This window comes from Anarrhichthys ocellatus, unplaced genomic scaffold (assembly GCF_004355925.1).
Source record: "Anarrhichthys ocellatus isolate YVR2014 unplaced genomic scaffold, GSC_Weel_1.0 scaffold16, whole genome shotgun sequence".
NCBI classification, from domain to species: domain Eukaryota; kingdom Metazoa; phylum Chordata; class Actinopteri; order Perciformes; family Anarhichadidae; genus Anarrhichthys; species Anarrhichthys ocellatus.
In genome coordinates this window covers 6,583,957-6,606,424 of record NW_022280046.1, presented here as the reverse complement: position 1 = coordinate 6,606,424, position 22,468 = coordinate 6,583,957, and the positions used below count along the sequence as shown (strand labels likewise).

The 22,468-nt window shown below is 42.7% G+C and overlaps 1 protein-coding gene across 3 annotated transcripts in view; it reads right to left on the bottom strand.

Moving 5' to 3' along the window:
- The window catches only part of igsf9a (immunoglobulin superfamily, member 9a), a 42,652-nt gene that overhangs the window by 7,148 nt on the left and 13,036 nt on the right, over positions 1 to 22,468 (bottom strand). For all 3 annotated transcript variants that reach the window (XM_031855570.1, XM_031855569.1, XM_031855571.1), the window contains exons 4-16: positions 21,640 to 21,786; positions 18,617 to 18,765; positions 17,886 to 17,997; positions 15,140 to 15,281; positions 11,178 to 11,323; positions 9,760 to 9,902; positions 8,076 to 8,216; positions 7,528 to 7,644; positions 5,294 to 5,444; positions 4,930 to 5,041; positions 3,119 to 3,309; positions 972 to 1,189; positions 531 to 615 (exon numbers count right to left, since the gene is read on the bottom strand). In XM_031855570.1, coding sequence (XP_031711430.1) covers positions 531 to 615; positions 972 to 1,189; positions 3,119 to 3,309; positions 4,930 to 5,041; positions 5,294 to 5,444; positions 7,528 to 7,644; positions 8,076 to 8,216; positions 9,760 to 9,902; positions 11,178 to 11,323; positions 15,140 to 15,281; positions 17,886 to 17,997; positions 18,617 to 18,765; positions 21,640 to 21,786 — 1,854 coding nt within the window. The remainder of the gene's footprint in view (positions 1 to 530; positions 616 to 971; positions 1,190 to 3,118; positions 3,310 to 4,929; positions 5,042 to 5,293; positions 5,445 to 7,527; positions 7,645 to 8,075; positions 8,217 to 9,759; positions 9,903 to 11,177; positions 11,324 to 15,139; positions 15,282 to 17,885; positions 17,998 to 18,616; positions 18,766 to 21,639; positions 21,787 to 22,468) is intronic.

Here is a 22,468-nt window from a genome sequence, read left to right as displayed (position 1 = left end):
ATTATTATATAATTATATATACTATGAGGTTTGGTATTAACCAATTTTAAGTGAATCTAATCTCCCTGTTGATCATCATCAGCAAATCATGAATTTGATTGTTTTGCATTTGCTCAGTCAGACATCAAACTAAGAATATCAGCGGAGTTATGTTGAACAATACACAAGCTCTGATTGTTGAGGCAGTCCACGGGTGGTACCAGTGGGAGTTGTACATCCCTCCGCTCAATATCTCTGTACCATATCCAATGAAACATTCATGTCACATTCTCACAAGAGTCAGAAAGGACCAGTGCAAATTCTCTCACTAACACTTTTGAGAAGTTATTAGCGGAGCTATTTCTATCATTCAGGCCTCTAATGGACAGCGTTCCCCCGGGGCCTGCTCTAATTTTGGTCCAACACTGCGTAAAGAGGGACGGGGGAAGAAATAAAGAAAGAGAGAGTCAGACAGAGAGAGGAGGAGGGCGGGTGGAAACGGAGGGTTGGGTGAGAATGCAAAAGGGGCAAGGTTGCTCTCGAACACCTACCCATGGTGGAGACATTGACTGATGGACTGGGCTCGCTCAGCAACTCCCCGCGACGAGATAGCAGCCGCAGCTCGTACACACAGTCCTGAGACCAGCGTCCACGCGCGCACGCACGCACACGCGCACGCACGCACACGCGCACACACGCGCACACACACACACACACACACACACACAGGATGAAACCACACTTTGTCAACACGGGACTGTGCCTGCAATGCTAATGAAGTTCATTTGAATTTGTGTAGGCCTACATAGGAGAGGAAAAAGAAGGATGAGAAAACGCCAGCGCACACAGATTGAAAGGCGACAGAAAATTGATGGCTGCCATGAAGTGTGCATAATTGAGAGCCTAGATATAAAAAAAAAAGTACTCGCAGGCATTCAACAAGCAGCGTGGACTGATTAGTCCCAGAGGGAGCAGCGCGACTGGCTTGTTACCTTGTGCAGACCCGGAACGACCATCTCGCTGCTGTTGGCACCGATGTCCTCGTCCAAATGGAACCACTCCCCTCGCTCGGCGCGGGATTGGAGAACAAAGCCTGTGATGGGAGGGTGCTGGGCCTCAGGAAGGGACCACTGCAGAACGACACCTGCTGAGCCCTGATTAGCCGACAGCGACGCAGGGGGCATGAGCTTGCTTCTCCTCGGCGGAGGATCTGATGCACGGGAATAAAAGACCTTCAGCCTATCAGCCAGACACGCTCTGGTGGAAAAATTAAATTACGGTGGAGGAAATTGCTACTGCCACAGATGTTCAACATTGAGAGTGTGAGGGGAGTTGGGTTTGGGGTGGATGCTAGTTATTTTGCAGAGTCTGCATATGGTGAAACATACAGTGTATTGCCCAGTTTTGTTACGTTTTAATCAACCCAGAAGCCATTATGGTGGGAGGCGGATTTGATATATTTCAGGTCTCATCTTAAAATATCAGAAGGGTTGATTAATATCCTCATGACACTGTTTGTGTGATATACATGTATTTGGCCACAATATTTGTAGAGTTAGCATTTGATACCAGCACAGAAGGTGATAAGCTGTAAATATTGATGACTGATTATGCATAAAAGTTATATTGGGAGATTTCAACCGTGAAAGAAAAGAATCTAAATATATATTTTTTTTACTCTTGTGCAGCACCGGGTTGCGTCTTTAAAAGGTTTGTGATTTTATGATCTTTTAGATGTCTACTTTCTGCCAGGAAGGATCAATTCTTTTCAGGGGTAAAAATCCACATTTCAGTAACAAATCAGCATTTAACTCACAACATTTCCACAAAACTATGCCACTGCCCTGGGCTGCCATAGGCAGGCATACGTATAGCTAAAAGTACTGTAAAAGAGTATATGTGGAAACACTGGATATAAATGTTGATTTCCCCCCAGGTGATCATTTGATCAACCCAGGAAGACTGTAGACATCTGCAGGATCATGAATATACCTTTGAGGATACAATCCGCTGCTGGTTAACAGATAAAACAGATACACCAGTGGCTTTGTGAGGCTGTGTTTAGTCTCAGCGGTGCTTCCAGGTTAATGCTAACAGGGTCTGACAGCGCCAACATGCTAATGTTTAGCAGGCATAATGTTTACCCATCTTCACCGTCTTAGTTTAGCATGCTAGCACATGTCCAGCATGTCATTAGTTCTGCAGGTATTTGGTCATAAACCAAAGTATTGGACATGATGGTGGTCCCAGACATTCATTCAGATGATCATCAAAGTGTTGTCAATCCATCCAATAGTTGTTGAGAGCGTTCAGTTTGGATCAAAGTGGTGAACCAGCAGACCAACATGTTAAATAATTATGTTTAGGTTTGTGTTGAGAATGCTATGTTACCAAGTCAACCTGGTCTCACAGAAATATGTAAAATGACTACGACCTCTTAACAGCACATTTCGTGGTGGTGGCACGTAATCTGTTACAATTACGTGTCGGAGCCGTGGAAACAATGAGTCTGTGCCCGTGGATCAATTAGGATCCTTTGTTGCGGTGCACACAGAAATTAAGCGCATCCGTGTAAATATGCAACACTCAGAATAAATAGCACACATTTTTATCATGTTTCCATATTTCATATTTTAAACCCAAGCATGATGGTTTTCCTAAACCTAGCTAAGTGGTTTTGTTGCCCAAACCTAAAGTTAGTTTTGTTGCCAAAACGTAACGTAAAATTGTTTCCATGGTGGTGGCAGGCAATTATACACATTAAGTACCACCTCCAAATTATGCACCATTAACACAAGCTTGAAAGTACAGTAGTGTGTCAACCACACAACAGTTTGGCCTTTGAGCAAGTTACTCAGGAAATAAACTTAAATCAGCTACAGTTGATATCAGTTGATTTGCCATTTCAACCGGTGAAAGTGATAGTCAGTACCGGCTTAAAATGAAACGCCTGCTCCCCAAATGTTTTGTGCTTTGTTCATACACAACAATAAAAAAGGGTGAAGTAACGAGTGGAGAAGTACAACACTTGAAATGAGATTTGTTTGCTCAGTGAGTGTTTTGCAAACCTGCGACTGGATCCCAAATGTAAAAGGCTGATATGCGACGGATTTAGGGGAAACTGGGGAGTGGTACTGACCCGAGGTGCGTGTGTCGGTGATCTCGCTGAAGGGCCCGGTGCCCATTTTATTGTGAGACAGGACGCTGAACTGGTAGTCCGTGGCGGGAGACAGGCCGGTCACCTGCAGGCTGCAGCCAGAGGAGGGGGGCACGGGCACGGAGAACCAGTCCCGCCGCCCATCATTATCACCAGCTGAAGTCTTCTTCACCCTGCAGACGGGGAGAGAGAGAGGAGAGACAAGTGAGAACAAAAGAGCGGCGGGGAATTCTGGCAGTATGGTTTCATGAAACATGACAGAAAAGTAGGTTTCATTAATCATTCATAATCATCATCAGCTCCAGATTTTGCGGTGGAGACAGCACTGATGTATCCCTGCTATTGCACAAAGGGCTTGCAACTCAAATGATGGTGATTTCCGAGTTCCTATCGGAGCTGAGGTTCTACATGTCTATTTTATGAAGAGCAAACTACTTGACCCAGAGGCTGAAAAAATCTATTCACCCATTCAAAACTCGAGGAACTTTTGAAGATTATTAATGTCAGTCTTTTTTTTTGGGGGTGGGGTTTGAAGAGCTTTGACTCGACTGAAGTTATGTTCTTTTATGAGAAAACAGAAAAGCTCAGTGTAGCTCACATTAACATGGTGTGGATGGTAGTGAGGTTATTCTCTTCCAGACACTTGAGCGTTAATTGAATTCAGCATATATTATTGCGATGCATAGAGCAAGTCGTACCAAAAACACGCCTTCTTGGAGCAATAGGTGAGATTTGTAGCTACCTTTATCCTGTTCTGTATTATTGAATTTTTACAAAGTATATGGTGTGAATATCCACACACGGAGGTTTCACAACTGCCACACAACTGCATGATCGTTAACATTTCATGTGCTGGAAGTCACAGAGTGCTCACAAGACCTATCTGCTGCAGTTTTCCCCCTTTATGAGAAAAAAAACAAAAAAACATTGCGTCCGAAATGTCAATGGTAAAACATTCGTGTTGAGCTGTTATTCTCATAACAGCGAGTTTCGCTTCATAATATTGTACGGTCATAACATGCCAGGCTGTCAGAGTGCGGACTAGCTGAGACTTTAGAGGGTTTTTGTTTACACCGATTGGCTGATCTATTTTTATGTGTTTTTTTTAAATGTCATTTATGTTTATTTCGATGCTGAAGCGATGACCCAGTTCCCTCTCAGGGAGTAAGATAGCTCATCTCATCTTCATCTGATGTAGCGCTCCAAGGTTACAATGCGATTAAGATGCGCATCAGGAGAAGTTTTCTGTACATCATATCATGCACTCTCTGACATAAAAAAAACAAACAGGAAACTCTAAATACAGTTCAGTGAATCCCATTTCTTCAAAACCTAATTTCACTAAAATAACCTGCCTCTTGAGATCATCATTCTCACATATTACAACTGTAGTACAACACAACAGTAACACAATTGTGAACCCATTCCTGTCTGGTTCATTTTCATCCAGCTGCCTGCAGTTTTACATTCCTCTTCATACCCTGTCCATCTCTCACTCATTATACAACACTGGCGTATGGACCACACTTCAAGTAAACGCCAGACATTCATCTGGGATTCCTAAGCCACTACAAAAGTGCAGATTCTGCTCTTATTTTCTCAGTAACCTCGTGTAGCAATAGCCACTGCATTATAAAGCCATGGTCTGCAGCAGCGGGGGTTTTTTTATTGTAGCTGCCAAGAGGTGATAACAGATGAAGGAATTCCTCATCCTAGAGATCAATAGAGTAATACCAGTGCAACCGATGGCTGCTATGGTTACAGAGGAAGAAAGTGAGAGGCTTTACACCCACCAAACTGAAAATGTCTGCGCTGATCCTCCATCAAAGCCTGCCTCCCAGGAAACGTTGGCCTGCCTCACCCCTGGAGAGACGGACAGAGAGGTAGCCGCATGGGGACTGGTTCCTGTAATGGAAGGAAACGGAGAGGAGCTGATGGATAATTGCCAGAACTTCAACTACCTGATGCCGCTGAAGTTCAGAGGCCATCTCTAGATGTACCGCATTTATCCGATGGGGGCGGAGTGGAGGCACAGGCATGTGTTAGAGAGGTTTTACACAGATATATGGAAAACATTTTGAAGAAAATAAATAAAAAAGTCAGGACAGCTCACGTATTTGGACGACAGTTTTTTGGTATTCTTCTGTTTGCACTCACCCAGGACAAAGACTTGTGTGCTGGTTTTCACCGAGGCTACGCGGTTAGCGGCGCTGCACTCCCACGCCCCCTGGTGGTCCTTCGTGAGAGGCTGCAGGAGAAGAGAACCGTTGGGTTCTACGGAGTATGAAGTGCGACGAGCCACGTCGACCTACCGAGAACACAAAGATCATTCACACATGGGACAAAACTCTCCGGTTCATCCGTCATAATATAGAGTGCTCAGCTGCGATGATAGATAAATAAAATATATCAAGTTACTAACAGAATGGATGTCTCCTCTAGCTGAAATTACTCATTGTTATTTAACAATATATTTTGATTCACAAAAACTCCCAAACAACAATCAGATCTGAGCCAACACAGTAAGGAGATACAATTCATATATGCTAAAAGGTTCTCATTACATTTCGCGTTATCAAGGTAAGTCTGACATTGTATTGTGATGTCGATTTTAGGTCATCTTGTGCGGCACTAATATGCAAGTGACAGGTTTTCTTTCATTTTTTTTTACTGCAGATTTGAAATAATACAGAAGTACCTTAAAAGTAATAATCTGGAAGATGAGCACAATGAAGCACAATTGTGATTGAACCTATAACCCATTGATGAAAAACCTCGCATTTGAAGTATTACGAACTGGACGTCTGTGCTACATTCCCTGGGAAAAGGCCACACTGTTTTGATCTGTGGGAAGGGTGATCGAAAAAACGCATCTGCAATCACCATTATTTGCCATAGGTGCCGCCTACAAGTTTTTTTACCATCGATTGTATGGAAGAAGTGGACGTAGACACCACTACGTCACCCATTAGTTTGTGGACTGCCGTTTTAACGACAGTTTGCCTGTCGCCACCTTGGGGGGTTTTTTTGCGTCTGCCATCTTGGCTTTTTACAACCAGAAGTGACAAGAAAGGGTGGAGCTCAGTACAATCTAACACTGAATACAATTTTTAGGCAACAAAATGGTGACACTTTAGTTTCATGAGCTGAAAACACTGAAAAAGAGTTAAAGTTGCAAGACAAAAATGCAGAAAACTCCCAGACCGGACAATGCCGGTATACCCTGTTTTATGATCTATTTTACTCTCAATGGAACCACAACTTACAAAATCAACATCATGCTCTATTACAGAAGACTTGAAACTAGCGATTGAGACCATAAACTTGTTTACAATATTCACTGAAATAATAAATAAAGTGATAAGTCGGGTAATTTTCTCATAGACTTCTATACAATCAGACTTCTTTTTGCAACCAGAGGAGTCCTCTGATGGCTATTAGAAAGAATGGAAGTTTAAGGCACTTTTACAATGACCCGGAGGTTGCACAATCACTCTGTTATACCATATATGGATTCTGGTCCCATCGTCTGTGTGTCTGGATTCGAAACCCTTTAGGCATGCTAAAATGAGATGTTAACTGTGCCGACTTCCAGAGCAACTGCTTACTAAATCTTCATGGAAAACCGAATACTGACCGCATTGTGAACTGCAGAGGTTGTGTGTACAGAGCATGTTGCAACCATTAGGTGGACTAGCAGGATCTTTAGCCCGGCTTACAGTTGCACCGAAGATAACAGTTGGAGCGACTATAACTTACGTAACGTGTTGTATTTCTAAGTGAAAAGGAATATGTGGGCGGGGTACAATTACAAGATGGATTTAATTTAATAAAATCCTAGAGCTGTAGAGGACTGTTGGCGTCCATCCACCCCTCCCTCAAAACCACCTACCTCAAACACGCTCCATTGGTAATGTAAACCAAGTTTTTGCCAGCTGACAACCACCTCCCACATGATATGGCTCTGCTAGAAACTGCGACCCACTTGCTAGCGGTCAAGTGCAGTTTTACACGATCGGGTTAGCTTCTCGCCCCAAACCACATGTCATACAATACATTTATCTATACGAGGAAGAGAAAAGAGAGGGATTTGGAAAAATACCTACCAGTGATATCTTTTAGCATATATTTCGTATACCAAGAGACACAATTAGACCTTGGAAAATCTTCTTTTTTTTTTTTCCTGCTAAATTATTATTTTCAGCAGGTGTAGACAACCAGACTGGATGAATACTGTAGGAATTAAAACCCATTTCAAACACATATTCCTCTAAGTTTTGAATAGTGCAAAAGGGTAACCATACAACAAGACAAAACAAACCACCTTCTAAGCATTTGCAGCGCCATGAACAAAACAGGACCACTTGAATCACCTATGCTGGACAATTTACCTTGCTCCAGGTCACTTTAATTGTGGGGTCCTTGCTTCCTTGACAGGGGATGAGCAGGGTTCTACCAGCCTCCTGTCTGTACTGCTTCTCTGGAGCGACGCTGAATGACGGGGGGTCCTGTGGATGTCCAAAGCAATATAGCGAAAACCAAGGAGATTGCAGCAATGGCAACAATGTCTTTTAAAGACCGGATTACTGCCGCTTTGATTATCTTAATAACAAAAGGATTAGCCGCACAATTAGCTCTCCAATAGTGGAGCCACTGTAGTGAGTCTGAGTTGACTTCTATTAATGCCAGAGGGCTCAGATGTCAGGAGTGAAAAGGTCAATAAAATGTCGTTTCTGATAAGTTTTGAATTCGCCGTGACGGCTGCAGTTGTGACCAATTAAAAATGTGCACACGGTGGTCGAAATAGACAGTTTAGCAGAACTACAAGGACAGACTCAGTGGCAGGTTTGTGAGCTTTGAACAGTGAGTCTTTTTAAATGACACGCACAGCTCGTCTCCGCTGAGCGACCCAGTGGAGACCCCCATAGCGCACACTGACCTGTAGGATAACGTCCGTTGGCTCAGATGAACCCATGCTGCCGTAGCTGTTGTACGGGGTACACGTGTACACGCCTGCTGTATCGTCATTGACTGTGGTCATGAACAAAGAGCCCTCGGGTGTCAAGGTCCATCCTGGATACTGAAAGAAATACACAATACTCAAACCACTCTGGCTGCTGCATAGAAAAGGCCTGCACATGCTGTTCTGAATGATATTCAAAGCATTAATGGCAGGAAAAAAAACAAAATTTGGACGAGGCAGGAAATAAGCCCATACGTGTGTAAGCTCCTCAGCTGTGTGTGAAGAATTTTAACAGACATAATTTTTTTGATATCTGCCCATCATAGTCATGAAGAGGCTCAGTACTTGAGTCCCCACTGGAGGATTATTTCCAAACTTCTCTATGTTGTCGCAGCTTTTACAAGATGATATCTAAAGTACACGTAAAAGATAGTGGTCTGTTCAAATTTTTTTTTTTTCTTCAACGTTTGGGGTATTCCATTTATCATTCTTAAGTGAATCGCTACACACACACAACAGAAATGCTCTGAAGTGCTTCCCCCAAACATCACTTTTTGCATTAAAAAACACTAAATTTCCGTGTCAATCAGCCGCAGCAGTGGGCTCGTGTTGTGCTTTGACTGTGCAAAAAGGTTCCCACTCCCTTTAATGAAGTCAATAACTGCTATTATCCTCCCCAGAATGAGGCTGCGAGAAAGTATTAATGGGTGTATGAGAGCTTGAGACATCCAGCGTGGAATTGGAATAATTGGCAGAATAACAGCCGGACTCCGACGCCAGCGTCCCCGCACTACAGGAATGTATCACATTTCCTGTGGCGTGTCACATCCGACGACATGTCCATCGCTCACAACTAAGTGTAAGGGGGGGGGGCTATCAACCCAGCATGGGATGGGGGAGGAGGACGAAGTGGGTGGATCAAAAGACAATGGTTTTAAAACTGCCACCCTGAGCTCTTGTTTTGAAACAGAAGTGCGTTCAAATATGGTTTTGCGATCCGAGAGAACGAAAAGGGTTAAAATAAAATCTTGTGTCCACTGCTGAGAAGTCCCACCCCCTGCCCCTCATCTATAACGATCCTATAGCCATCCCTCAGACGCAGTGACCAGTAGATTGAGGTGGAAGTGAAAAAAGAAAAAAAAAAGGAGAGAGCCACGGACAGTAAGGAGTTCCTCGGGGATTGCTTCAAAAGCTTTTAAGATTGCACTGACCATCCCTGTCCTTTAAGATGTATGTGGTTCAATGACTGCCCAATTGAAAAGCTGAAAGGATATTTCCATCACCGGACAGACGAAAAACGTCCCATTAAAAACGCCTGCAAAAAAATACATGTAACGTCCACCTCGGTCTTCACACTGGAACAGCAAGAAAAAGGTTTCCCTGCGGTTCCGCCGGCGACGTTGGGTGGGCCGATTGTTAGAAGAGCTTTTGCATGATGAGCTGCTGACGGCCGCTCACAGATGGCTGTAGTCAGCAGCATGGGCTCTGACATTTCACTGCTAAAAAGGAAATGGTGCCCTGTGATGTTTGCAGTATCAGGAATCAATAAATAAGAGTGGCGGTGCTAGCCGGGGACAGAAATTTGAATTTGGACACACAGTAAAGGTCTGGCACTATCGTGGTGACAGCGACCTCCGTGGAAAATTAGACTTTTTATTACCAAGGACAGGTCAAGTGGTTCTCCATCTTTTGTCCAATCCACCCGGAGCAGCGGAGGCTGAGCCGCCGCTGGGCAGGTGACCACGCCCTCCATACCTGCGGGGAGGTACACCTGCTGCGGCATTGGGAGAGCCTGGGCCGGGTCTGAGCAGAGGAAAGAAATGGAAATAGTTTACTTTGTAAGAACTGCCACGATGCCAGGGGAAGTACTGGTGCAAATAAACTGTACGACGATCCATAACTTCCGATTCATTTTGAGAACAGATTGTTTTGCTGAAACCAATTTTCTGTGAGTCTACTCTTTTTGTCACAGGTGCTGCTGCTTGTATTTACAGCTGACTGACGGTGTCTGAAGGATTTCCAATGAACTAAAAACAACAGTGAATTGTACCACCGAACAATCTGTGACAATAGGCCGACCACAAGATAAAGAAACGCATGAGTGGGACTTGCTACCGTCACTTCCAAGCGGATTAACATGCCGTTTAATACACTGATTACCGTTAAACAGGAACAGTTATCTGATGCTGTTATAGGCTTGTTTACATTTGTGAACAAACAGGCTTCTATTTTCAATTCTGATTAGCTGACAACCACAAAAAATGTTTGTTTTTCTATATGTCAATCACAGATATGAATATAATTCATACATATATAGTTTTGGCACCGTAATCTCCGCTAATTTAAATGGCAAAGCAATTTTTCCGAAATGATTAAGTGGGCTCACCAAAAACGTTTCCTGAAGACATAGGAAAAAAGTTGGATTTTCAAAAGGCAGCTACGGTTCAATTTCACACATTCGATATTTCCCATTTCTGACGTGTGAAATTAAACCGTTTGATAACTTTCTCTCCGACAGTTTAATTGGTTGCCGTGACTACAGCTGAAGCCACTGCATTAGAGATGATGGTTAGAGACTGCATTGAGAGTTACTGGCCACTCCTACCCGTCTCTTTCTATCATCAAGGACTTTCAGCTTTATGAAAAAGCTCTTAATAGTGTTAGCGATTACTCTCATACTGCCTCCTGCCTCTTTGAGGAAAGAGGCACTTTAAGGTGCCTGTGGTTCTTTGCCAACGGTCCTCTCTGCATTTATTCATAGTGTCTTTATAGCAACGGCAAGAAGATTAACTTGAGTTAAAAAGCAACTGAACACAGTCTTGTCTTTGCTGAACTCCAGCGGTTTAACTTTTCACTTTGCTGCAGTGATGCAGAAGTGTACTTTAGGGCGTGTCAGCACACTGTGACATCACCGATGGGCGTGGTTATAGGTGAAACAGAGCCAAGAAGCCAAAAACATAAAAAAACGATTGTAGAGTTCATAGTTGAACCACGATGTGTTGAAAGTGTGGAGAAATGGAAAAAAAGCAGAAGTATTTGATTTATTTTGAAGGCTCACGACTACAGACGGAAACATACGCATCACTGTGAGGTTGGCGGAGGCCGTCGGCGGGTTCAGCAGGCCGTTGGTCGGCATGCAGGTGTAGTTCCCAGAATCCTCGGGGATGAGATGGGAGATGAGTAGAGTTCCATCTACCATGATCTTCACTCGTGACTTCAGAGACCTCGAGAGAGAAAAAAAAAAAAAAAAAAAAACCCTCACACACACACACGGGAATTCTTCAATATGCAAAGAACACACCAGCTCCTTCAGAATAACAGTGAGAGGTAATTCAGCTCTTCCATTATAGTCGAGTCTCTCGGCGCATCAATAGTGTAGGAGGTTTTTTTTTGTTTTTTTCCCTGCGAGTTATTCACCGCTGTGTGCAGATCGAGGTTAAGGAAATTTCATTTTGCTTCAGTTGGAGTGGGAGGAGGAGTACCCACTCATTTTATACATTCTTACATTTAAAGACAAACCACTAAAAAAACCCAGAGGAGTCTTAACACCTTACGAACAGGTTACACAAGCACACTGACAGTACATGTTTGTGGGATGACTCACAGTCACACATTCAAGCTAATTACCATACAGGTCAAATGATTCACGTACTGTCACCGACCTGGATATTTCTCCACACTAATGTGTTACTGAATGCTGCTTGTATTCAAACTCCACTTACCAATATTTTCATATCAACGATGAATCAAATGACTGACGTTAAAGGGGGTTTATTATAAGAATTATCACCAACCCTGCAGCTCAGCAGAGCTTTTAAGGCTGGTTTAGCGCACTGATTTAGTTTTAGGACACATCTACTGTCTCACTTTTTCCTAGTCGTAGAAGCATATTTGGATGTTTCTTGTTTTTTTTTTAAACAGCCCAGCATATCAGCTTTTCTATCAATTTTGTTACACACTTTTGCCACAAGATGCAATTGTAGCTGTATAAATGTCAGGGCTGCTCAGCAGGATTTCTTCCTCCCTTTCTAGCTGTAAGCATAATAATAATGTACACCCTCCAATAGTTCCCTGTTCCTATGATATTATATCATGTTTTATAATAAACTCTACATGTGCAAGGAAGACAACTTCAAAACCCAACACCGGCATGGAATTGAGGATATTTTGAACCTAAAAAAACTGCAGGATACTGAGAGTAAATGGAAAAAAACCAAACTGAAAGTCGGTTTTGACATTCTCAAAGAGCACTACACTATTTTTAACAAAGCAATTATAAAAGAGCTTGTTTCTGAAAATTCACAGCAGGTAATAAGAATAATCCCAGTGTGCGCTACTCAGCTGTTAACAGCAGAGTAGCTCCAAAAAGCCTCTCAGAAACTTTTGTCTTCATCCGAATCAGGTTGAGTATTAACCGGAGTGTAGCTGTGATGAACAACGATACGTGCGATGGAGAAACGCTCAGGAGGGGAAGTAATGCTAATTAAGCCCTCCACCTGCTCAACTGACCCTAACCCAGCCACTGTTTCCTAAGAGAGTGCTCAATCATTCATGGCAATCATCAACCATCCTCCGCTCACTCTGATCTTCATTCTGGAACTGAACACTGCTCTTGTGAAGCCTCTCCTACAGAGAAGCTCAGTCAGTGCTTCAACAGTTTTATTTAAAGTAGCAAGCTTTCTTTTTTCCTGTATCTTACTTATGTTTGTATTCTATGTGTCCTTTTGGCAGATACTATCACATATTGTCTTTACTAAGCCCGGGTTGTTTTTGGCCATTTGGGTCAATGAGAAGCCAAAAACAATGTTCACTCTTATTTTATCTCTGGATTACACCATATCACACAGTACATGTGCCGAAAAAGAAAGCCAATGAGCTGTAACAGAGGTGGCTGATACTTCCCTGTGGGCTTGTGTCACTGCTTTAACATGACAAAGAGTCATTTATCTAGTGACGCATACATGGAATTGGACTCCGGTTTTCACATTGCTCTCAATGTACATACATAGAATATACAATTAATCAAAAAAAAAAATACAAAACACAAGGACATTAAGTCATTATGTTTTTGCATCGATGTGGTGATGCACCTCGACATTGATTTGCTGAATTAGAATCACTACTTTCATTAGATTTTCCAGCGAATATCAATTATTGTGCATCGACTTTGGGCATCTGCAACCTTCATTCTTCAGACAGTGCCACTGGGACAACACGTGCTTCCATAGCCATGTACTTTCAACAACAGACGATACACAACTTGTTGACTTCTAGTTGATATGATGTTGAAATGCCTTCAACTGAGGTGCAAAAATCCGAATAAGAGAAGCTGCGCTTTTTATAAATCCCCGGTAACAAAATGTCAAGCCCACAGCCAGTAACCTAGGTGTGTTTTTTTTTAATGCCGATTTGAACTTTACAAAAAGTAGCAAAAAAAAAAACACACCTTTTATCCTCATGGGGATTCTCTCTCTCTCTCTCTCTCTCCCCCCCCCCCCCCCCACCCCAAATGTCTGTTTTTCTGGTATACCAAAGAAACCTCTCAATTTTGAGTTGTCTAACAGGGCCTTTAGATGTGTATTGGCCTGTGAGAACATTTTGTGCAGCCACAACTTAACTCCAGTGTTTCCCCTACCATTCCCTCGGAGGAGACCCACCCCCTGTTTTATTTACCCAACTTAGGTACACTAGTTTCCTTTCAGCAGTCTTCACTACGTTTTACTGTTTAGTGCCGCGCTAGTTGCTCCCCTCTCCCCTGATCTCCGTGTTCCCGCTGCCGAGCGGAGAGGCTGCATTCAAACACTCGGCAGTCGGCTTAACTTGTTGCTCCCGCGACCAATATTAGTTGTTCTGTTTCAGCAATGTTAGGCAGAGAAATTCAACCAAGGAGCTCTGTCGGGAGATGCACTTAAACCAAATAAGAGTAGGGGAGCTACGAATGAGAAAAAAGTCTGCTAGCCGTCAGGCTAATGTACGCAGTGTTAAAACGCAGTGTGGAAAACACTGAACTCCAATTGAAAAGTAAAACGATTTCATAAATTATCATTTTTTTTAAAACACAAATTGAACAATGAGGGAAAGATTGTCTCTTTAAATGTTTTACTTTGTGCCTAAGTACCGTGGCAACCGCAGCAGGAGTCCCCATAGACACACCCGGGGGACAGACACTCCGCTGTGTCTTTTCGCATAACCAAAAGCTAAGGGGGTGTGTATCTTACAGTTGCCAGCTAAGTGTTGCTATTTTAGCCCAAGCCAAAGTCAGCAAACTCACGGCTGAAAAAGCAATCCCGCTTTGGAGGGACTTTCCTACGTGCAAAGTATGCCCCAGCAGCGTCAAGAGTTTCATAAATAAATTGACTTCAGTTGACTTTTTCAGACCGAAAGGGAAGTTTTTAACATCTCTCCCCTTTCTCCATGTCAGTTTTAGAAGAACTTTTATGTTATCAAATCCTTCAGTGGACCGGCGCAGGAGTACATGTCAGACAGGCTTGTAAGAAACGTCTCTTCTAGATCCATCTGGTCTACTGGGGCTGGCTCTCATGTACTGTAGCTGCATGGAATAAAACCTAGACCTGTGAGGAGGTTCATTTGACTGGAAGATTTTAGCTTGTGTGGATATAAAGAAGTACAGTTTAGTCTCTATAGATCTCACCTCTGGAACAGCAAGAAGACTTTATGGGAGAGGGTTTGTTTATTTTTGAACAAAATGTTGTTATTTTATCTTTATCTTTGTAATTACAAAGTCAATCCGACTGATCTTCCTGAATATCCTTTGTTTATTTCACCTTTCCACTGTTGTGTTGCATCTCTTTCTGTTGATCTTATTTCTCATCTCCTCTCTGTGAAACGTTTGGTTTTTGCTCTCTACCGTGAAATGTGCATGGTTAGATTTGAATTAAACGTAACCACTTTAAAAACAGAAAAGGGGAAACCACTCAAAAGGCAAACACTTTCACCCTACCTGCCGAAACGCACCGCATAAAACATCAAATGTGTGTAATTGGACGGCTTGGGAACAAAGGGTCAACGACTTCACTCACTCTATGTGATGGACGTTCTCGCCTCCTCTCTGCCACACGTAGGTCATGTTGGGGGGGTCGGCCACCGCCTGGCACCGGAGAAGTGCATTCTGGGACTTGTTGAGAGAGGTGCTTGTGGGAGGGACGACAATAACAGGTGGACCTAGTGGGAGGCAGGTTACAAAAGACATCACATTAATTATATTCACAAAAAGGCCAGCAGTTAACCACTATTTTCCTTATTGATTCATTTATTGATTAGTCTTTTGAACCATTCTGTCTCTAAAGTGTCACAAAATAGCTCAAAAATATCTCAACGTCAGGACCAATCAACATTTTATGTGCAGATTGATCTATCACCGAGTTCAAAATGACATGTCCCTAATTGCTTCAGTCAAGACAGTCAAATGTCTGCATCATGTCATTTCTCATTGAGACTTCAACACCCGTAATAACAAATCAAATATCTTCTACACCCAACTGATTGAGCTCATGTTGCACAAACACCAGTTTCAACAGTCTATTCACAGATTTCCTCTTTCTTGGCCCTACTCACAGTAAGCGCTGGTAAAAGAGGGTAAAAGACACACAATCCATTTAAACAAACACAAGATATAAATGAATCCATCTTAATATCTTACATTCTACCCATTACTCCCCTTTTATATTGCATCAACTCGTGATGATGACGACTCATGGTGATAGACGCAACATATTACACAGAGACATTAAACTGGAACCAGGTGTAAAATATGATGCAAGTCTGACTTACCGACCATACCGCAGCGTAACCTTTATCATGCTGTACCTCAGATGCAGATTATCATGCTGTACCTCAGAATCATCAGTCATACTAAAGCTCGAGGATGACCATGTTATCTGAATCTGAAGATTCCCCTCTTATCAGTTCTAGTGGCATTAAGATAACGCTAGATGAAATAAATGAAAATATGAGACACGTGTGTTTTGAAAGGTTAGATTGGTTGGGTGCAATATTTCACATGTGAGGATTTATACATTGATGGAGTAACGCCGTGAAAGGAAAAGTCACTCGGTCCAAGGGTAACTTCTGTATTTTTCAACCCATATCTTCCCATGATTTTGTGTCCAGGTGACTAATGGGGACAGCGTTTTGCTGGAATTGGTCGGGTATTGAGGGAGAGCGCTGTAAAGAAAAGCTGTTAAACAGGCTGTAGTGTAATCGCTCGGGGCAACTCCTCACCATCAATGTACTGGTTTTTTCCCCACTGACAGGCTCATCCACGCCGTCGAAATCAGCTAAATGTTCAGCCAAAATCTTTCTATATAACGCTAAGCTACGCTTTCTGTTCTCCAACAAAATTCTAACACCGGCACTCTTTTTGAACTGAGAAAAGTTTTGCCCATTAGTCACAAAAACATGTGAAAATAGGGTCCAGGTTGACAAATCCCAAATTACCATTGAAGCAACAAGAATATTGTGTTGTGAGAGAATGAGCTACGGCTTTTAGAATCATGATTTTCAATTTGTATGGCAAGTGACCGATAGAACAACTGCCAATGAACCCCCCTCCTCTCTCCCGAAATTAAAAAGTTATATCACAACATCTCTCAGACTCTAAGCTGTCAAATATACCAATGTCTACCTGACAGCTAAAATGTCACATTGATCTCTTCCCTCTAGCGCGTCGAACACCAGCACGTGTCCTTTTTTTCAAAGAGCTAATAAAGGAGGCTTGACATGCCACATGATTCATGTATAAATAACCGCATGACCTCCACAGCAGTCATTACCGGTTAGATTCATGACCTTAAAATGCTTGATATGCATGGGCGACAGTTTAGAGGTTACTTAAAGCTTTTAGTCTGACTTCATCCACATAGCTGTTAGTATCCTATAATCCATCCATGTGGCAACCGCTGCGCACAAACGCAGCCAAAAGCTCAGTTAATGTTAACTTCGACCGAGCGGTATTAAGGCAGCGTGAGCTCATGGTGATTATTATTCAAATATGGGACCACTGTGGCTAAAGAGATTCCAAAATGAAGTGAAACCTCAGGGGAACGCGATGCCAAAAACGAAATATTTTCACCACGCACCACGCTCCAGACGAGTCCTGGTTCTCCGGAGAAAATCATCAGTAGGTGGAGGAGTAGGAGTGCAGGAAGGAGTCAGAAATACATTCCACAATGTATTATGCACTGCTGCTGAGTCGGTGTAATCCTATGACACACAGTGGCATATTCTACACGCATTCGTCCTTACATTGGACGCTTATTTTTTTGTAAATCTGTAAGTGAATCTGTCAAAATTAAAAAAAACATTAAATCTCATGATACATTTTTGACCATATACCTCAAGAGAAATGCGCATTTCCCACTCAACCAGGATTGTGTTTACAAACTAAATCATCATTGATGTGAATTTGTTGACTGAACAAATATATTTAATATATTTCAGCTGCAGCGGCCTCGACAAGCTCCTCTGAAATGCAGCCTTGAAATTGAGCTAAACACAATAAAGCCAGCCCTAACATCCCCGGAGGAGAACCCGTCTCATATCGTGATATCAGTATCATCTGTACAGGGACAGAACCAGAGTTGAAGAATTCAGTTCAAGTTTCTGTTACCGCTCGGTCATATGATGCAAGACGGAGAAACACAGAGATGTAAATGGCGGCGGCACGCTGCCAGTCAGGCGCACAGACACTGAACGAACTTGCAGGCAGCGCTCGCAGACTGACGGGACAGGAAAACAGACAGGACAGGCAGGCAGGCAGCAACTGACCTTTGATCTTCATTTTGGTCATGCGAGTCACGTTTCCCTCAGAGTTGGAGGCGTGGCAGGTGTACTGTCCTGCTGACTGCATGCTCACTGCTCGCAGAGATAAGACTCCGTCCTGGTAAATATGATGAAGGTGGATGATTCAATACATGGGTATATTTACAGACAGCCAGACAGGTACACACACATACTGCACCTGTGATAAACAGATACCTGCATACATACGATATGTACAAATTAAACTACATTTACTCAAGTACTGTACTTAAAAAACATTTTGAAGTACTTTACGACTACAGTTACTAGTTCCTTTGCAGATTGAGATTTTAAATGCTGAACATTAAAACAGTGTTTTCTGAAGTTTTTTTGATTGTGACCACTTCAAAAAGCAGCTTGTATTTGGGGCTTCTTGGCACATTTCACATTTCTACGAGCAGTTGGTCGGGGACACAGACTCTGACTCGCACAAACCTCACTCAGATATCAGGATCAGAGAATCAGGAATGCTGGACTAACATATTCTGATATTCCACCCCTGCACTCACTCTGCTAATAATGGGATGGAGAGGGGGCAGGTTGACAAGTGGCATGCATTTTGGTAATTTTGCTAATATATGCTACTGGAAACAGTACAAACAGAAGACACAGCAGATGTATAGTGGATAGAGCCAGATACATATGAAAATAAGTCCATTTATTCATACATCAATGCCTTCACAATTGTAAGAACAAACCTGATAATTTATTCTTGGAATCACACTGCCATCTTTTAGCCAAGAGATGGTTGGGGTGGGGTTGCCAACAGCAACACAGGCAAGAGAGAGGCGACTTCCAACCAGAGCCTCCATCACAGGAGGCGGGGCTTCAGTGAAGGTGGGTGGAGCTATGGAACAAAGTATTAAGGTGAACATTTAACTAAATCTTACATCGTCTTCTATACATCTATATAACCGCCTACTGTTTAAGATGAATAACCCAAGATTTTCTATAAAAATAAACCTACATTTGGAAATGTGGTTCTTCAAATAAAGGTGAATTTAGGTGAAAGAAACTCTAATGTTAGATACGGAGAGAAATCTAAAGCTGTCTCCAAGATAAGAAAAACCCTGCAAAGACAAAAGCCGGACTAGCAGGCAAAACGTCTTTTGTCTCCCTCATTCCTCATCTTTATATAGCTATAGTTTATTCAACAGCGGAAGCCTGTGCTCAGTATACCGACATTAGGGTACATTATTATTTCATATACCGAAGTGAAAATGTCAGTTACGCCGCTTTCAGATCTGCGAACGCGAACGTTTTGCTGCCACTTTAAGTCTCAGATCTCATCAGAGAACATACGGAGAGCCTTTTTCTTTTAACTTCCAACTCCAAACAAAAACAAACCCATTGCAACTTCAACATTCTATTACAATTATTCTGACTCGTACCCTTATTGTACCTTCGCACAATAAATAACCAGAGAAAACGGCTTCAGTGTTTTTGTTTTTGCAATAATCAGAGTAATTTTTCTTTTCTTATCTGGTTTACAGCTTGAGATGTTTGTTTCATTGTCTGTACACAGGAGAGACCCGGGGAACCTCTGGTGTGTAATTAGAAAACCACCTGCCGAATACTTACTCTGGGTCCCTATAAGATATAAGCTTCAGCATGTAAAGAAGATTTACTTCTGCCTTTCCAGCCTGGAGGCCACCAACACTCTCAAATGTTGAGGCAGAGTGCAAACAATAGGATGTGATGAGCGTACCTGCAGGGCATGTCAGTGATGTTACATCCAAGGCCTGAAATACACAGACATAATCTACGATCTGACGCACACAGACCAGCTCTGTGAAACTGTCTCACCTCGCTTTGATCTGCAGCGCGCGCTGCTACTTTGTTCTGTATGTTTGTGTGTGTGTGTGTGTGTGTGTGTGTCATGGCAAAGGTTTTTCCCAAAATACGGATAAACTTCAAAGCAGAAAAAAGTAATGATGCATATTTCATATTTAGATGTATTATTTAAACCTATCAATACATGACGACTGGTGATAACTATGGTCGGTTCAGAAAATGTACGTGAGGAAAGTCAAAAGTTCTCCTAAAGTCTTCTGACAAGAAGTTTATTTTGCCAACTTTTTCAAAAAAAAAAAAAAGTTTAGATTTAAGTGGTGTACATACAGCACCTGTCAGGAAACAAGCAGCGCTTTACAGAATAAATTAAATAAAAGACTAGATGTGAAGAAGTTGATACAGAAGATTTTTTGTTAAAAATTCACCTTCAAATCAGACTTTCAACTAAAGCAATCAATAGATTTTCTCAGACGTTAATGTCATAACTCTGTTCACACAACAATCCGGATAATGATCTCGCAAGAGTAGTGTGCTCTTTGACAAACAAAGAAAAAGATAATCAAGAAGACATTTGGGGAAGTAGAGCAGTTGAACTTAATTGGGATGGTGAGTACAATTACAGACATTACAAGTCTGAAAATGACATGTAGTTGCTGTGAAAGGGATAAAACCTGACCATAAAGGACAAGTCTCATCAATTATTATCCAACTGTAAAGCAAGGGATCACCGTCCGTCTGTCTGTGTGTTCTTCTCATATTTCAGGAACGGCTCATCCAATCTACTTCAAACTTGCCAGGCGTATTACAGGGGATTACCTTTGAATAAACAAGTGAACAGCGCTCTGTGCAGCAGGGGGGACGGATCTTCAATGTTCCGTGGACTTGAGCGTGTCGTCCGCAATAGACTGTATATAAGAAGCAGACGTAGTCATTGTGACGTCAGCCATTGCTTTGTGAACTGCCGTTTTGAAGCCTTGAGTTTGGCGTTTTGGCTGTCGCTATGGTCTTTTTGACTCAAAATGGACCATAATTGACTAAATGAACATCATGCTGTATTGAAGAAGACTTGTAACTAGAGATTGGGACCATAAACTCATGTTTACAATGTTTACTGAGGTAATAAATCAAGAGACAAGTAGAGTCATTTTCTCATAGACTTCTATACAATCTGACTTCTTTTTGCTGTCACCCCCTGATGGCCATTTGAAAGAATGCAAGTTCAAGACACTTTCACTCCTCAAAACAGGAGGTCGCTGCCTGGTCGTCCGCAGCAGAGCTTTACAGGCCGCGGTTCATCGAACACAGATCACGTTTGGTGCTGGATGCTGGGTAGACAAACTAATACTGAGCCCTACACAGGGGTTATCACTGAGAAGACGCAGGTTTCCATGAATCATGGTTGTATCTGGACTATGGTATTGCCTCCTGCTGTGGTCCTGCCCAACACCCACTGCTCCTATCATTATTATTATTAGTAGTCGCATTGGCTGGTATTGCCGATACCATTACTGCTTTTGTTATCGTTATATCTACTATACCCTCTTCTGCTGTTTATACTAGCAGTTGTAATTGTTCCATCATTATTCTGCTTGCTACTCTCATATGAATAATTTCTGTCATGGGCATTTAATGTGTTGTAACTCTGTTATGTTGTTCATTCTGTGATGTGAGGGTCCCGGGAGAGAGGATGTCGCACGTGTACAGATTGTAAAGCCCTCTGAGGCAAATTTGTGATTTTGGGCTCTACAAAATTAATTGAATTGAGAAGTAAAAGTGATCTATTCTGGGCTCTTGGCTTATACATCCAGACTGAATGCTGTTCATCAATTTTATTAATTAGTATTAATCATCTTTTGTTGACATCAGGATCACTGACTTTGTCGTATGAAGAAAACAAAACAAACACGCACTGCTTGATAGACCTCACCGGTTACAGAAAGCAGAGTCCAGGTGCCGTTCTGCAGCTCATCTGTGGGTTCATCCAGTAAGAGGATTCGACACTCGTACGAGCCCCCGTCATCCAGCTGCAGGTCCTCCAGCCTCAGGTCGGTGACTCGTACCAGAGACACCCGCCCTGCAGAAACACAGTGCAGGCAGAAAGGTGAGAGGGCAGGCGTGAAGGGCACGAGACAGGCCGAGATGCACGTGATGCTGACTTCACTTGTCATCTCCCTGTGATGCTTTGTTGTGCTGGTGAAGAACACCGTCCGCAAGCGTTGCTGGAAATTGCCGTGCACAAACAACACACACACACACACACACAAGGAACTGGGATCTCCTGGTTGCCAGGTAACGGTTCCCTCGAGCCCGTAGCGCAGCTCGCAACATCAACTCTTTATCTTTACCAGTCGGCAGCCCACATCTTCCTGGTGTCCTTTTAGTTTTCACACTTTATCTGGTGGACAATTGTGCAGTGACCTAACGGCATGGAACAGCATGGCTGAGGGGAAACGGTCAATAAAATCATTATTACGGACACAGTTTTTGTCTCTGCATCATCTCAGGAATAAAAAAAAAAACATGGAAGCAGCAAACACACTGCAGCGTGGAGGCCAAAGTGCCACTGGGACGACTGTGTGGCGATGGTAATTATTAACAGAGGCTCTGATATCTGGTGACTGTGACAAGGAGGGACAGTCCTGACAGTCAAAATGAACCAGGAAGTTGGGAGTTAGGCATGTTGGCAGCGATAACACACCTTATTTACTTTTCCAAGCTTCCAAAGGGGACTAAATCCACAGGGGGGGGGGGGGGGG